General features: G+C 54.1%; 1 protein-coding gene across 1 annotated transcript; it reads left to right on the plus strand.

The window, feature by feature from the left end:
• Positions 1–1153: 1153 nt before the first annotated feature.
• Positions 1154–11240, plus strand: LOC105498884 (NUT family member 2F). The gene is made up of 7 exons (XM_011771265.3): positions 1154–1464; positions 3815–4511; positions 7110–7238; positions 8211–8350; positions 8847–9232; positions 9710–9826; positions 10179–11240. The coding sequence occupies exons 1-7, from the start codon at positions 1449–1451 to the stop codon at positions 10962–10964; spliced, it is 2271 nt and encodes a 756-aa protein (XP_011769567.2). The 5' UTR covers positions 1154–1448; the 3' UTR covers positions 10965–11240.
• Positions 11241–16998: the final 5758 nt, after the last annotated feature.

Raw genomic sequence — 16998 nt, forward strand, 5'->3', positions numbered from 1 at the left:
AGACTCTATCTCAAAAAATAAAATAAAAAATAAAATAAAAACAATAATTGCCTAATATGTTATACTTTTTTGGGAAGAGTTACCAGATAAAGTGCAAGATCCCAGTGAAATGTGAATAACACAGATAAAGAACAGATTTTTTTTGTAAAAGTATACTCTAAATATCATACGGATCATACTTATAGTAAAAATGAATTCGCTGTTTATCTTCAATTCAAATTCCACTTGGTATTCTTTATTCATACTTGCTAAATCTGGCCACTATGTTCTTTCATGTATTTTTAATTTTAAAAAACAGCAACATCTCGTTCTAGCAATTTACCTACAGAAATAAAGACAGGAACCACATTACTGGGACAAACATGGTCACTGCAAGTATCACAAGAATACTGGAACATATATATTAATTTTTACCCAAAAAAACCAAAATATTTTTAGACAGCAAAAATAGCTTTATTATGCTTTTGATTGCATAATATATCTCTGGAAAGATGAAAAAGAATCAGATAACACCTGTTTGGTCCAGGAAAGAAAATGTGGTGGCCAGAGAAAAGAGGTAGGAGGAAGACTGGTCACTGCCTATTCCACTGCGCACAGTTTGAATCTGGAACCATGCAAAAGTATTGCTTAGTTGAGTTAAAATCATGTAAAAGATAAAAAAATAAACATTTAACACCAGCACAATACGCTGGGAAACAAAATGAAAGGATTTCTGGTCTCGGTGCTGTAGGTCGCATAGCCACTCTTTCCTGGACTGAGGCTTCCCAGGAAAGGGGATGGGAAGTAAGGCCTGCCCGCTGCTGTGGACAGAGATTCCAGCAACATACATGACCCGGGGGCACAAGGACTGCCTCGTAAACAATGATGAGCGCACAGCCACCTAATAGCCTGGATCAGCTGAGACCATCCTGATTTCAAACACCCAGTCCCCTTGCCTTCCTAAGAACCCCTGTGTTTCTCAGACTGAAAATGTGTTCTGAATTTTGTTTGGGAAGTGCAGCCCCTGTTGAAATTCATCAAGAGTGGGAAAGAGCCAAAGTGGGAAGGAGCATGGGTTGAATGGCACAAAAGTAGGTCTGTTGATAAAGAATGAAGTAAAGGGGACATCAGGTACTGTGAGTCAGAAGGACAATTTAAAAGTTGCCTAAAGGGGCCCACACCGTCTGTGTTGCTGCCATCCAGTTGGAAGGGAAACTCAGGTTCTTGCCTACTGGCCAGAGCTCTTCACAGAATGTCCCCCACCCTTGCCAAGCCCAGCTGCCCACCGCCCCTCCCCCTCTGCAGAATGTCTGGGGTCCTATGTTCCAAAGCTATTTACATTCAAATTTTCCCTGCTCCACTTGGACTCAGGAGCATCTGCTGAGCCAGGTCACTCTCTGGGTCCTGCCCTTGACTTTTCTCATTGCGGAAACTGCCAGACAGCAGTGGTCAGTGCCCAGCCTGAGGGGATGGCTTCAAATGGAGGTGAGCCTGTAGGGATGGGGGCATTATCCGAGTCTGCCATGCCTCAACTCCTTGGGAATTCAAATTTGGACTTCCCCTGGGGACAGCTGATAGGGCTGATGTTGAAGAGGGAGGGAGCACTGGATGTCCCCAAAGACATCACAGCTGGGGATGGCCATGGCACCCTGAGTCTGTGGTTAGGGAGGACGGCTCCTTAGAGGTGGACCAAGATGCCTGCGGGAATACACTGTGTAGGGGAAAGGATGGAGTGGATGGATTGATCCTTTCTGGAGGGGGAAAGGTCACGTCATTGTGTGTTTGTAGGGAGTAGTGGGATCATGTTGTACTGGTGGCCACAGGAGGATGACAGGCAAGCCTGAGCCCTGTGTTGTGTCTTCAGGCACCTGGAAGGTGCCCTTCCATAGTGTTCAGAGGGATTTGGACTGGAGTTTTCTAGCTCTGAGGGAGGAGTGGGGAGAAATGATCTCAGCCAGAAAACTGTTGGGTGGGTTGGCTGTGACAGAGTATGCAGTGACAGCCTCTGGGTGGGCGAGGCTGGGGGCTACTATAACTGCCACAGCCCAGAGCCTCTCAGCTCCTCCCCAGAGCTGGCTGCTCCATCAGTTCAGGTAGCTGTTGGCTTTGATGCAACAGGGGTGGGGGCAGATGGGGAAGTTCAGGTAACACATGGCCTGGGCTTCCTGAGTTGTTCTGCATTGTTTGCCCTTTTGTAGAAGCTCAGGTCTTCAGACCCACTTCCTCTTGTCTGCTAGTTCATGGCCCATCCCCTGCACTTTGTGTTACTGTGGAGATGAAGAATTTGCCCCATTCCACGTATACTACCTCATGAACAGGGGGCAGGTGTGGATTCTTGCTGGTTCTCAGTGGAAGGGTCTGGAAAGGCTGGTTTCCTTTTCAGTAGAGAAAGGAAAGTAGCGCACAAATAGGAAGATGGTTCTCTTATTATTATTCAAGTTAGGATATGTGTCCTGAATGATGAGGTGCATGTGCTGTATCCCTTATTCCCCCTGACTAGAGACTGCATGGGGTCCTAGTGGGCAGGGATGAGTTTCAGACAACTTTGCCTCACCTGGCCCGTGGGCCAGGAACCCCTGGTTCTTGGTTGGTCACTATGTTCAGTTATTGGGAGCTCAAAGGAGAAGGATCAGAGATGCTCCTTGTCCCACTACCTGTTGTAACATGACCAGCAGCTGTGAAAACCCCTGGGCACCTCCCCTGATAGCCCTGCTGCTCACCAGTTGCTGGCTGAGTTCTAATCGTGTGCAGCTGTTGCTGGCTGTGCGGTGACAGTATCTCAGGGGACTCCACCACTGCCTCTCAGACATGCTCCCTGGGAACAGAGCTTCCTGAGTGGCAGCTGGGACCACTGAGCACTGAGGAACGGGTGGCCGGAATCTGACCCCCATTTGGCACTTGTGTGGGTGGTGCCAGGACAATCATTTGCATGCTGGGCATGATGTGTTATGGTTTATCTTTGGGGTTCCTAGGGCACTGGCTTGGGTGAGATTTCCATCCGGTGGTTTTCTTTTTTCTTTTTTTTTTTTTTGAGACAGAGTCTCGCTTCGTCACCCAGACTGGAATGAAGTAGCGTGATCTTGGCTCACTGCAGCCTCTGCCTCCTGGGTTCAAGCAATTCTCCTGCTTCAGCCTCCTGAGTAGCTGGGATTACAGGCATGCGCCATCAGCTAATTTTTGTATTTTAGTAGAGACGGGGTTTCACCATGTTGGCCAGGCTGGTCTTGAACTCCTGACCTCAGGTGATCCGCCCACCTCGACTTCCCATAGTGCTGGGATTGCAGGCATGAACCAGCATGCCCGGCCTATCCAGTGGTTTTCTTTTGTGGTGTTGAGCTAGGAAAGGAGTTTACAGGAGCTTCAGGAAAAGGAAGACCGAAGAGGAGATAGGGCCATAATATTCGGAAGCTTCGGGCTTCCTGCCGGCCTTCTCAGTGCCGAGCACTGCCCTGGGGTAGGCCTGTCTCCTATTGCTGAGCACGCTGAGGACCACCAAGCCGCTGAGAGACTCATCCCTGACCCATGGCTTGGGAGATGCCTGTGATGCTGATGGGGTCTGCCAGGGACACTGAGGGAGACCCTCGGGCAGCGAAGGCTTGGCTGTTCCTTCTTGGGAGACAGGGGTCAGGGAGTCTTGGTGACCGGGGCCCGGCTCTCTAGTGGAGCAACCCTTTCGTGGAGGAACAGAGCATCCCATGCACACTCAGGGACACTTGCAAGCGGCAGAGTTTCCCTGTCACACGCCCTCAGCTGTTGGGGCTCCCCTCTGATTCCCCAGTGACTAGTGAGGACCAGGAGACCCCAGCTCATTCATCTCTTTCCTTTGTCTCCACAGCATACCCAGTGCTGGGACCGGGCGTGACCGTGAACCCTGGTGCCTCCCTGTCTGTGTTCACGGCTCTGCCCTTCGCCACACCCGCTCCTGGCCCAGCACATGGGCCACCCCTCGTGACGGCAGCGGTTCCTCCAGGCGGCCCTCTGGTGCTGTCTGCCTTCCCCAGCACACTTCTGGTGGCAGGACAGGATGGCTGCGGCCCTAGTGGGGCCGGGGCTTCCAACGTCTTTGTCCAGATGAGGACAGAAGTGGGGCCTGTGAAGCCCCCTCAGGCACAGACCTTGGTCCTAACTCAGGACCCCCTCATCTGGCAGGCTCCAGGCGCCCTCTGCGGAGGTGTTGTGTGTCCACCTCCCCTACTCCTGGCAGCTGCTCCTGGGGTGCCCATTACATCTGCCCAGGTGGTTGGGAGCGCCCAGGCCTGTGAGGGAGGCTGGTCCCAGGGCCTTCCTATTCCACCACCACCACCGGCTGCCCAGATGCCTCCCATTGTGCCCCCAGGGAACACTGGGCCATGGCCAGAAGGGGCTCATGGAGAGGGCAGCCTGCCTCCCTCCCAGGCCAAGGCCCCGCCGGATGACTCCTGTAACCTCAAGAGTGTCTATGAGAACTTCCGACTCTGGCAGCGCTACAAGCCCCTGGCCCGGAGGCACCTTCCCCAGAGTCCTGACACCGAAGCGCTTTCCTGCTTCCTCATGTGAGTGTCCTCGGGGCACTGGAGCTTGTCCTGCAGCTCACACGTAAAGAGGCTGCCGAATGGACAGGAGGTCACGCTGTTCAGGGGAGCTTGCAGGGCGATTGTGAGGGTGATCAGTTGTGCTATGGGAAGGTACATTTTCAGCAACATTAATCTGGCTGTGGCTCAGGACAGACTGTCAGGGGCCTCATGTCAACTGCCCGTCACTATCCCGTGAGTCCAGCCAATCCTTACTTTTTTTTGAGCCAGACTTTCGCTCTTGTAGCCCAGGCTGGAGTGCAATGGCGTGACCTCGGCTAACCACAACCTCCGCCTCCCGGGTTCAAGCAATTCTGCTGCCTCAGCTTCCTGAATAGTTGGGATTACAGGCATGTGCCACCACGGCCAGCTCATTTTTGCGTATTTTTACTAGAAACGGGGTTTCACCGTGTTAGCCAGGATGCTCTCAATCTCCTGACCTGGTGATCCACCCGCCTCGGCCTCCCAAAGTGCTGGGATTACAGGCATAAGCCACCGCGCCCGGCTTTTACTTTCAATAATTTTCACAGCAATGTTTACGGAAGACCCAGGTCAGAGAGGGTTCTTGGTGCGACGTGCGCCACGGTTTGAGTTTAGGTCTTTTTGTTTGTTTGAGATGGAGTCTCGCACTGTCACCTGGGCTGGAGTGCGATGGTGCAATCTTGGCTCACCACAACCTCCACCTCCTGGGTTCAAGTGATTCTCCTCCTTCAGCCCCCCAAGTACCTGGGATTACAAGTGCCTTCCACCATGCGCAGCTAATTTTTCGTATTTTTTAGTAGAGACAGGGTTTCACTATGTTGGCCAGGCTGGTGTTGAGCTCCTGACCTCGTGATCCACCCGCCTCAGCCTCTCAAAGTGCTGGGATTGCAAGTGTGAGCCACCACACCCGTCCTGGGGTTAGGTCTTTGAGTGTACACCCCAGTGCCTTCCCTCGAATTGAGTGTCGATGGCCAGGGGCACGTCACATGGGGCTGGGGGGAGGAGTTGCAGGGCCGGGCGGGAACCTGGCATACGCCCGCAGTTCTGCCAGTGAGGTCCAGTGAGCACCGTGGTGGTGGAGTCTGCACACGGGGATGGTCTTGGGCCCCGCACTAGGGTCGATGCTGGGCAGGTATTTGCATCTTCACCCTCAATCCTCCCTAGAAAAAAGGACAATGATGCTTCATTCAGAGAATGGCGAACAGATGACTTGAGCTCACATATGACATGCATAGCATAGTGCCTGGCACATGCTATGACACATTACATGACAGCAATTATGATTACTGTCCCTACTACTATCATTATCAGGACTAGGCCATCTAGGAGAGTGCTCCCCAAAGCCACAGGCTCCAGTGATAGCTCTGAATACACCACGAGCCCAGCAGCCCAGGGCTGTGGACTATGGTGACTGTGAGGCAGCAACGTCAGCATCCGGGAGAGTTTGTGGTTTCATTCCCAGTCCCTGCCTCTCTCCACTCTGTGGCGCCTCTGTGACCCTGTGTTTCCCACTGATGAGCAAACGGGAGCTTGCAGCACATCCACCGTGCAACACACTGGCCGCTCCCCTTGGGAAGTCCCCTGCCTGGGGTGTAGGTAGAACACAGCCCCATCTTCCTCCCCAACAATCTCGCTGGCCCCGCACCCTGGTACTGCTCGCATTCCCCTTTGGAGCAGAGTCCCGGTGCACTGGGGACCCTGATTCTTGGAGTGGAGCTGCCCCAGGCTCACAGGCCTTTGCCATGGCTCCTGTGGGAATGTGGGAAGCTGTACCTGGCTGCTTGCAGTGGGCTTGACACCGCTCTGCTTTGGTTCTGGACATGTGCTCCTGCTTCTCATGCTCCAGGACCCTGAGGCTACACCCCCAGGGGCTGCCTTACTCCAGAGTCCCCAGGAAGCTGGTGAAATGCTCAGTCCTGGGGCCCAGGAACCTGCACTTTAACCCTCGCTCCCAGGTCATTCTGTGTGCACGTTGTCTCAGTCAGCTCAGGCTCATGCTGTCTCAGTCAGCTCAGGCTCAGCTGTAACAAATCCCATAGACTGGGTGCTTTATCAAGACACATTCACGTTTCCCAGTTCCAGAGGCCAGAAATCCCAGATCAAGGTGACAGCAGATTGGATGTCTGGTCAGGGCCCTTTTCCTGGCTGGAGAAAGCTGCCTCGGCTGTGTCCTCTGGTGGCTGAGAGGAAAAGCCCTGGCGTCTCCTCCTGCCCTTATCGGGGCTCAGATTCCATGACTGGGACCCACGCTCATGACCTGCTCTAACCATGATTGCCTCCAAATACCGACACGCCGGCGCTCAGGGCTTCAGCACGGGAATGTTGGGGACACATATGTTCCACCCATAGTACTGAGCTCACTTCTCAACATCGTAACACCGAGGACTTGAGGGGCAGTCGGAGAGGCCACTCCGTAGCTTGTGTTGATGTTCGATCTTGGGGGCATGTCCTGGGGCCTGAGGAGCCCACGTGGGGGAGAACAGGACATGGACAGATGGCAGGACAGGTATGGGGAGGACAGGGGCCAGGTGTTGGGACCAGGTGGGCTCGGGATGAAGGGTGGGCTTATAGACTGGGGCTGACTGCACTGGTTTACAGCCCAGTTCTCCGATCCCTGGCCCGGCGGAAGCCCACCATGACTCTGGAGGAGGGACTGTGGCGGGCCGTGCGCGAATGGCAGCACACGAGCAACTTCGACAGGATGATCTTCTACGAGATGGCGGAAAAGTGAGTCTGGGGTCCTGGGGGCAGGGCCCACGGGGCAGAGTGAGACTGAATGACGGAGGCCTGGTGGCCATGGTGGCTTCTCAGTGTGGAGCATGAGGAGGGTGTGGACAAACACAAGACGCCCTGGGCCCCTGGCTCCTTCAGGAAGCTGCTCCTGCCACCTAGAGTGCTCTGGGGTCTCTGTCCTGCCCTCTTGGGAAGCACCCCCTGCCTGGCCTGGGGCCAACCCCTGCCTTGACACTGGAGGTCATGGCAGGAGCAGCCAGCGTCACAGCCCAGAGGGGGTCACCTCCAGCTGTGGGGATGGGGAGAAGGGGCGCTAGTGACTATAGACAGAGTGGGGTGCAGGCTCCTCACAACAGTGGCCAGAAGTCGGTTTTCTGCCATCCCAGCCTGGCCAGGGAGTTGGGTCAGAGGAGACCTGCGCCCGGGACACCAGAGACCCATCTCTGGCCTGACCGCCTTTGCTCCTGGGCAGTGCCCTCCGTGAAGACAGACAGACAGACAGCAGCCTCAGGGGAAAGGGGCCCTGTCCTCTGGGCTCAGCTTTTGCTTCCTCCCGACCAGGGGTCTCCCGGGCCTCGTGCCCCTGGGTTATCTTTCAGGGACCCGCAGTCCCAGCCTCAGGACTCCTGCATCTGGGCATCATCCCTGACGCCGTCTGCCATCAACCCCACCCCTGGGCAGCTGAAACCTGGAGGAGGGGTCCCCTGGGACCCTCCTGGGCCTCGTGGCCCTGACTTGAGTCAGGAAGCCCTGTTGATGCCATGGGCTCTGCAGGGGCCGGGTGAGGGAGGGTGAGCCCAGAACTCTGGGAGCAGCTCCCTCCTGGGACTGGGGGATGAGACCCAATGAGGGCCTGGACAGCCCACCCAAGGCAGTCCCTCGCATCCCTGCCCTCGGCCACTGCCTGGTCCTGGGGACAGGGGGCCTGGACCCTCTCCGCACAGCCTGGGCCTCCTTCACCCCCAGGTTCCTGGAGTTCGAGGCTGAGGAGGAGATGCAGATGCAGAAAGCACAGTGGATGAAGGGGACCCAGAGCCTGCCTCCTCCAGCCCCGCCGAGGCTTGAACCTCAAGGATCCCCGGCCCCTGAGGTGGACAAGCAGCCAGGTACAGCTTCCCACATTCCCATAGGAGCCATGGCAAAGGCTAAAGGGGCCAAGGGAGGCCACTGTCCCCACACCCCCTGCTTCCCTTCAAGAGGGGGGTTTGCTCCACAACAGGACAGCTTCTGGGAGTGTATGTTGGGTACTGACCTGGTCAATACCTACTTCGTGGGCGGCCTGTGATCACGAAGCGGGATATTGACTTGGTCAGGTTTCCTACTTACTCTCTCCCCTCGCCCGTCCAAAACTCCACATATGCTCTACCAGGAAGCAGGGATGAGCGGGGAGAGTACATGGCATATTGTTGGCTCCAAACTTCCTCCCAAGCGATGCTGTCTCAGATGTGCCCCTCCTGCGTGTCTCCTCCAAGGGCGCTGTGGTTCAGGTGGTCCTGACCCAGCTGGGACCCACTTCACATCCCCAAGCCCTGCCCTCCCCTGTGTGGTGCAGGCAGGAGGAGCGGCCCTCACCACGCCCGGCCTCCTCCCTCTCTGCCTCAGTGTACCTTCCCAGCAAGGCTGGCCCCAAGGCCCCGCCTGCCTGCCTGCCACCACTCAGGCCCCAGTGGCCAGCGGAGACCAAGGCCCACCTGTCACCACCCAGGCCCCAGCGACCAGCAGAGACCAAGGCCCGCCTGCCACCACCCAGGCCCCAGCAGCCAGCAGAGACCAAGGTCCCTGAGGAGATCCCCCCTGAAGTGGTGCAGGAGTATGTGGACATCATGGAGGAGCTGCTGGGGTCTCACCTTGGGGCCACAGGGGAGCCCGAGGGACAATGTGAAGATGGCGAAGTGGAGCAGCCACAGGAAGAGGATGGGATGACTCCAGACCCGGGCCTCCTGAGCTACATTGACAAGCTGTGTTCCCAGGAAGACTTTGTCACCAAGGTGGGCTGGCCTGGAGTGCTGGGATCTGCAGGATTCCAGGGGGTGGCACTCCCAGGCCCTTGGAATGAAGCTCTGTTCCTTAGCTACTCAGCAGGGGGGTGGGTGGGTGTGTTCCTGTGGATTTGAGTGTCTGTGTATGTGATTGCATGTGTCTATGTGTTGCTGTGTGTTTGTGTCTGTGATTTGTTACTGTGTGTCTGTGAATGTGGCATGTGTGTTACTTGTGTCTGTGTCTTTTCCTGTGTCATATATGGATCTGTTTGTGTGTCTATGTGTGGTTTGTGTGTCTCTGTCTGTATATGTGTGTATGCCACCAGGTCTGTGGTCTGTGTGTGTAGCTGGTGGTCGCCATGATATGAGACAGCCCCAGGAGGGTGCGGACAGGGCCCTCCCCGCTTTCTGCATCTCCTCTGGGTGTCCTTGGCTCCAGGTTACTCCCTGCCCAGGAAGCTCATGTCTTCTTCCTTCTGTTTCCAGGTGGAGGCCGTCATTCACTCCCCATTCCTGGAAGAACTGCTTTCCCCAGATCCACAGATGGATTTACTGGCCCTAAGCCAGGAGCTGGAGAAGGAGGAAGAACTCACACTTGCCCAGGTAGACCAGCGGAGGGAGGGGAACCCAGAGGCAGGAGGGACCCAGCACACAAGGCCCACCTGATTGTCTAACCCCATCCTGCTGGGGATGCTCAGCTTCTTGGGGAGTCACTCTGGGGAGGGAAGATGCAGGTTCAGAGGGAGTGGGACGGAGAGGAGCCAGGGAGGGGAGTCAGGATGCAAGCTGCAATGAGGCCCAACGGGATGCCTGGCAGAGCCACACCCTCTCCCTTTGACACGAAGCCCAGATGCCTCAGACTTCCCTGTCTCCCGCCCAACTGCCCTGGTCTCCACCACCCTGGGCCCTGCTCACACCTGGGGCAGCACCATTAAGTGCCTCTTTCCTCCCGCAGCTAGTGGAGAAGCGCCTCCTATCCTTGAAGGAGAAACGGCGTGTGAGGGCAGCCCCTAGTCATGGCACGGCCTGTTTGGACTCAAGTCCTTCTAAGTTTGCAGCTCGCCAAGGAGCAGAGAGAGACGCCCCTGACCCCCAACAAGGGATCGGCATGGAAACCTGCCCACCCCAGACGGCTGCCCAGGTCCCTCAGGGACAGGCTAGAGTGTGCACCGGCATGGCCAGGTCCAAAGACCCTGCTGTGCTTTTGGGATGTCAGGATTGCCCCGGGCTGAGGGCTGCCCAGCCAACCTCTCCTCTCGAGGACCACAGACCCACCTGCCCCAGCCTGGGAACCAAGGACACCTTGGATCTCCCTGGAGCCTCTCCTGTTAAGGAGTCACACAGGCTGGCTAAGGGGTCAAGTGAGGAGAGGGAACTCCCTGGCATGGTGTGTGTCGTGGGTTCCCACCACAGGCTGCGGCCCTGGAGGCTATCCCAGAGCCCTGTCCCTTCCTCAAGCCTTCTCAGCCCAGGAGGGCGGGGACCCCAGGGAGCTCTTCAGTCGCCATCTGCTCAGAGAAGAGGCCTCAGCCCAGCACCCTCTCCTGTTACCAAGTCCAAGAAGCGACTTCTCTTCAGAAGCCCATCCCCTGCTGAAAAGATGCCCGACCCAGGGCCTGGGCTCAGGGTCTCTGGGGAGCAATCCCTGGCTCCAGGGCTGGGTGGCCCCTCACAGTCTCAAAAGAGAAGGGGTGGCCCCTTGGTCTCCAGGAGGAAGAAAAAGCGGCATTGTAGCCAGTAGGGGCCGCTGCGGGGCAGGCTCTCTGGTGCCAGTCCCCAAGGGTGGGGCTCTGAACTCTCGGACCCTCATGGCAGCAGGTGCCCCAAAGCAAAGGCTGCTTCTCCCCCAGTGCTGATCTTGCTGGGCCTTAGCTTTGGAGGGTGGAGGAGGGAGGGGAGGGAGAGGGTGGCTGAACAGGGAGGGCAGGAAGGGAGGGCCTGCGGGGAGGGGGCTAGCGGGTGGGAAGCCCTTGGGGGCCTCATGTGTAAATGGAATAAATGTAGTTGTGTTGGAAAATGCTCTGGGGCTGCTGCCTCTGTCCTTGGCGCTGTGCTGCTCCGTGGAGGGTGTCTGTGAAGGAGGGCAGAGGGAACCAGGAGATGCCAGGCACTGGGAACCCATAGGAGCTGGCTCCACTTTTTCCTCCTGGTATAGGGGGCCCCTTCAGATGCTCCGGGGACTGACAGATGCTGAGGAAAGCCCTGATCCCTCCCACCACCCACTCACAAGACCCCGCCTGCTTTAGGGAGGCTTCCCGGGGCCTCCCATCGTTATCAGTGTCCCTGGAAAATCCTGGGATTGGAGAGAGCTGGCTGGCTCTTGTTCTACTAGGTGGGAGCTGAGAAGGCAGCTGCCTACAACATGGACATGGGAAGAGGGGGCCGCTCCTGCTTAACCCTTATCAGGAACACCGTGGGCACTGGGCTGAGGGGAGACGTTGAGGTGTCCGTCCACACGGGTGTGTGGGATATGAGAGGCGCGGAGCAGGGGAAGTCCCTCTGCCTGTTTCTGGGCAGGAGAGAGTCTTGTCCAACTAGCTGAAGCAGATGCTCCTTGCTGTGGCCACAGAGACTGGCCTCAGGGGCCCTCGGGGTCCTGCATGGAGCCCCCCACAGCTATGATTCCCTTCCCATATGATGACTGAACTCGTGTGGAATTGATGTAGACAGAGATTTACATTGGTATCTAAAACAGTTCGCTCCCAACACACCATCACCAACGGGAACAAGCATGACCAGCCCGCCAGGCGCAGGGTGGGTGTGTCTGCTGGTCCCAGGCAGGAGGAGCTGGGGCCCAGGCCGGGGGGGCCAAGTCAGCCACCCTTCTGCCAGGCACAGACCCCAAGGGCAGAGCAGGGGCTGCCTGGGATGTGGCACTGGCTGTTCGGGAAGTGCCCTGGGAGTCGGGGGCCAGGTGTTCACCGAAGGGAGACTTCCGGAGTCTACGAGTGAGATGAGGACTGCATCAGGAGAGAGACTGAGGCTAGGGAGGACGCTCTGCTCTTTCCCAGGTTGTCCTGTCCTCCCCATCTCTGATGAACTCCCCTCACCCCATGTGGCCGACCTCTGTCCCCTTACCCCTAACCCACCTCTTAGAATCTCAGATCCCAGCATGGACAGGACCTGGCACCTGCCCTGGTTCCCTCCTGGCCAATACCTTCTTGTTCACGGTCTGAGTTCCAATTCCTCCCCAGGGCCCTTGTTGGCTCAGGACCGCTGTGACTGCCAGAGCACAGGTCCCAGCACTGCCTGCATGCACAGCTGTGCTCATGGTGCCGGGCGCTGGCCCAGCAGCAGAAGCTGGTGGGGCAAAGCTGTCTGGTATATGGTGGCCTGGCCCCTCTGCCAAGTGACAAGGGGAGCCGTGTTTGGGCGGCCCCATCTGCCCACAAAGCACAGCAGTCAGCCGGACAGATGCCTCTCTGCCCGGTCCCTTCTGCTTGATGTGGGCAGTGTCGGAGGCCTTCCGTCCTCTGTGGCCTTTGGGAAGGAGAGTTTATCTTGGCAGGGCTTCCCCAGCTCAGTGCACATCAGGCCCTCGGGGAAAACGTGGGGAGTGAAGAGTCACTGGTGGGTGATGCAGGCAGCTCCCGTGACTCCTCTACATTCAGGGCCATCCTCAGGAGACGAGGTAACACCTCCCCTTTGCAGGGTTTAGGAATGTTAAGTGAGCCGTGTTTGAAGGGAACGTGGTCGGTACTCTGGTGTGTGTGGGTGCTCAGCCAACTTCCTCACTTAAGGGTGAAAATGATACCTTGGCTTAGTGACACCTCGGGGCTTCTGCTGGTTACCTCACTAGCTGTTTTCTGCCCCACTGTCCCTGTCCTTGTTTTCGCTGAGCCATTTTCAAGAGGCAGAACCTGTGCTTCCTCCACCTCTGTGTCCCGCCTGAGCCCTACAATCTGCCCCTACACGGGCACAGTGGGGCTGATGGGGGGGCTCTGATAGACTGAATGTGTGTCCCCCCCAGTTCCTGTGTTGAAGCCCTAACTCCTCATGTGATGGTATTTGGAGATGCGGCCTTTGGGAGTTATTCAGGGTTAGACGAGACCATGAAGGTGGGGCCCTAATGATGGGATTAGGGCCCTGGTAAGAAGCAGACATCCCGGAGCTCGCTCTCTCCCTGACATGAGGACACAGTGAGAAGGCAGCTGTCTGCAAGCCAGGAAGAGAGCCCTCGCCAGAACCTCACCTTGCTGGGACCCTAACCTCAGACTTCCAGCCTCCAGACTGACAAATGCATTTCGTTTCTTAATATGCGCCCCTCCCCTACCCACCAAGTCTATGACACTTTGTCCTAGCAGTCTGATGTGACTGGGACAAGGTCCATCATCTCAGGAACTTCCTTCCTGACTGGTGTCTGGAAACTGCGCATCAGAGCCACGGGAAAGAATGAAGAAAGGCTTGACTCTTTACGACTGTCAGCACACCTCCATCCCAAGTGCAGAGTATCACACATGAACCAGGAGCACTGTGGGACACAGTGCAAGGGAATCTGTAAATACCCGTGACATCATCACATCCACGTTGGGGGAAGCCACGCAGCTTGCTCACAGCAGGTGCTGGGGGTGTGCTGAGGCTCTAGACGGGTTTGGCCTCCCTGCTCATGTACCCAGGTCACTCTGGGAGCCCGTGTGGCTGGGGCGGCCCCGGGCGGGTTCGCCTCCTCCCTTCACCAATGGATGACAGATCCCTGAAGAAGCCATGGCCTCCTGAGAAACTCCATCTGACAATGTGAGCAAGGCCGTTAGTGAACATGCTGTGCTTTCTGACAGCTACCAGGATGGACTTGATCCAGGTGGCTGCCCTTTTGTAGCTGCACTTTGATTCTAACTTCAGCATCCCAAGATGTCTGTCAGGTCTTGGTGCCCTGGGCGGCATTAGTGAGAGTCACCTGGCTTGGGGGATCCGCTGATATCTGGCCAGGGCTGCCAGAGTCACTGTCACTGAGTCCCTGACCATCACTGGGTACAGACTCTCAACAGTGGCCCTCACCCTGGCACATCCCTTGTGAGGGAGCTGATACACTGGGTTACTGAATTGTGAGTTATGACGTCATCGAGCATGCTTTGTCTGCACACCTGTGCCCTTTGAGCTCATTTTAGGCAAATGTGTCCGGACTAAGGTTGTATTTACCGATGGTTCACTTTCCATCCTCATCTCAGTCCTCGGAAGGATGAATTCCACCTCTCACGCCACGGTCCTTCCTCAGAATTTCCTTTGTCTTAGTTCATTCCAGAGATCATGTTGTAGGGATGTTTATCACGTATACAGTATTTGCTTAAACTGTATGAGCGATTAATAGATATTCTCTGACATTTAACACAAACAACATAGAAATCTCACAGGTGAAGATAGGATCACAAGATTCCTAATCAATGCAAGTGGATGGTTAGTCAAGGTTAGTCAAGGTAAACTGCTTCATCCCCCTGCCCTTTATTAGCTAGACAGAAACTGACTGTGTACAGGCTTTACTCCTTTACAAGGTGCCAAAATAAAACCCCAAAGCACAAATCGCACAAACCAAGTCATGCCACTGGGACCATCGTGTGTCATCTGAGCTAGCTGGGCCATGCCAACTCCTACCCCATCTCCTGCTTTTCTCTGCATTCCTCAGGAATGGGAGCTTCTGTGTGAGATTCATAAGACATCCTGCATTCAGGTCCACTGATGTGTTTTCTTTTTTAAAAAACTGTGCACATTTTATTAGGAATGTTTCAACCACATAGAAAACGTATAATAGAAACCAATACAGACACCACATAGATGTGGGCCATGTTAACATTCTACCGTTTGCTCATTTTTTAAATAAAAGCTTTATTAAGACATTCACAAAGCATGCTCATTGAAATTGTACAATTTGGGTTTTTCATAGAATTTGCAACCATCACCACATTAAATATATTTATAGAATTTGCAACCATCACTGCATTAAGTCTACTTATAGAATTTGCAAGCATCATCACTATAAACTTTAGAACATTTTTATCACCAAAAAGAAAACCCCTAGGCTGGGTGCAGTGGCTCATGCCTGTAATCTCAACACTTTGGGAGGCCAAAGTGAGTGAATCACTTGAGGTGAGGAGTTCGAGACCAGCCTGGCCAACATGGTGAAACCTCGTCTCTACTAAAAACACAAAAATTTGCTGGGCGTGGTGGCACACGATCCCAGCTACATGAGAGGCTGAGGCAGGAGAATCACTTGAACCCAAGAGGTGGAAGTTGCAGTGAGCCAAGATTGTGCCACTGTACTCCAGCCTAGGTGACAGAGCAAGACTCCATCTCAGAAAACGAAAAAGAAAAAAAAAAAAAACCTTGTCCTTTAGCTATCACCCCCTGCCCCCCATCTACACCCTAGGCCTATGTAACCATGAATTTACTTTCTATATAGCTTTACATGCTCTGGACTTCCATATGAATGGAATCATACAATATATGTCTTTCACACCTGTCTTATTCTACTTTGAATATTTCCAAGGTTCATCCATGTTTTTAGAATCTATCATTATATCAAACCTTTTTATTGCTGAATAACATTCCATTGGTGGATATCCTGAAACTTATTCATTCATCAGGTGATGAACATTTGGGTTGTTTTCACTTTTTGGCTATTGTGAATTTTATATATATATAAAATTCATATATATATTATAAAATATACATAAAATAAAGAAAAAATATATAATACATATAAAAGAAAAACATATATGTATTTTTTCTTTTTCTTTTTTTGAGACAGAGTTTCGCTGTTGTTGTCCACGCTGGAGTGCAATGGCACCATCTCGGCTCACCGAAACCTCCACCTCCCACGTTCAAGCATTCTCCTGCCTCAGCCTCCTGAGTAGCTGGGATTACAGGCATGTGCCACCACACCCAGCTAATTTTGTATTTTTAGTAGAGACGGAGTTTCTCCATGTTGGTCAGGCTGGTCTCAAACTCCCAACCTCAGGTGATCCACCCACCTTGGCCTCCCAATGAATAATACTTCTAAGAAATTTGTGTACAAGGTTTTGTGGGGATGTATGCTTTCATTTCTCATAGGTAAGAGTGAACTAAGAGTGAAACTGATGGGTCATATGGAAACTCCATGTTTAACCATTTCAGAAGGTGCCAGACTGTTTCCAGTGCAGATATATCATTTTATATACCCACTAGCTATGTGAGGGTCTCAGTTTTTCTCCACATTCCAGCCAACATTATCATCTCTCCTTTTGATAAAGTCTTCCCAGTGGTTCTGAAGTTGCATCTCATCATAGTTTTCATTTGTGCTTCCCTGATGTTGAACCTCTTTCACGTACTTATTGGCCATTTGTATATCTTCTTTGGAGCCATGTGTACTCGACATTACTCACTTTTAACTAATTTGTGTTTTGTCATTGAGTTATAAGAACTCTTTATATTTTCCAGACAAAAATCATTTAAGGGGGGCCAGACGAGGTGGCTCACACCTGTAATCCCAGCACTTTGGGAAGCCGAGGCGGGTGGATCACCTGAGGTCAGGAGTTCAAGATCAGCCTGGCCAACATGGTGAAATCCCGCCTCCACTAAAAATACAAAAGTTAGCTGGGTGTGGTCGCACGCGCCTGTAATCCCAGCTTCTCAGGAGGCTGAGGCAGGAGAATCGCTTGAACCTAGGAGGTGGAGGTTGAAGTAAGCCCAGATCGTACCACTACACTCTAGGCTGGGTGACAGAGTGAGACTGTCTCCAAAAAAAAAAAAAATTCTTTACCGGATATAATTTGCAGAAATAGTCTCCCATTCCATGGGTTGTCCTT

Source organism: Macaca nemestrina, chromosome 14 (assembly GCF_043159975.1).
Source record: "Macaca nemestrina isolate mMacNem1 chromosome 14, mMacNem.hap1, whole genome shotgun sequence".
Lineage (NCBI taxonomy): Eukaryota > Metazoa > Chordata > Mammalia > Primates > Cercopithecidae > Macaca > Macaca nemestrina.

Excerpts from the sequence above, each read along its gene's own strand:
- LOC105498884 (XM_011771265.3), top strand. Across the intron at positions 4,512-7,109 it reads GCGCTTTCCTGCTTCCTCAT|CCCAGTTCTCCGATCCCTGG; the intron begins GTGAGTGTCCTC and ends ACTGGTTTACAG. Across the intron at positions 9,233-9,709 it reads AGGAAGACTTTGTCACCAAG|GTGGAGGCCGTCATTCACTC; the intron begins GTGGGCTGGCCT and ends TTCTGTTTCCAG.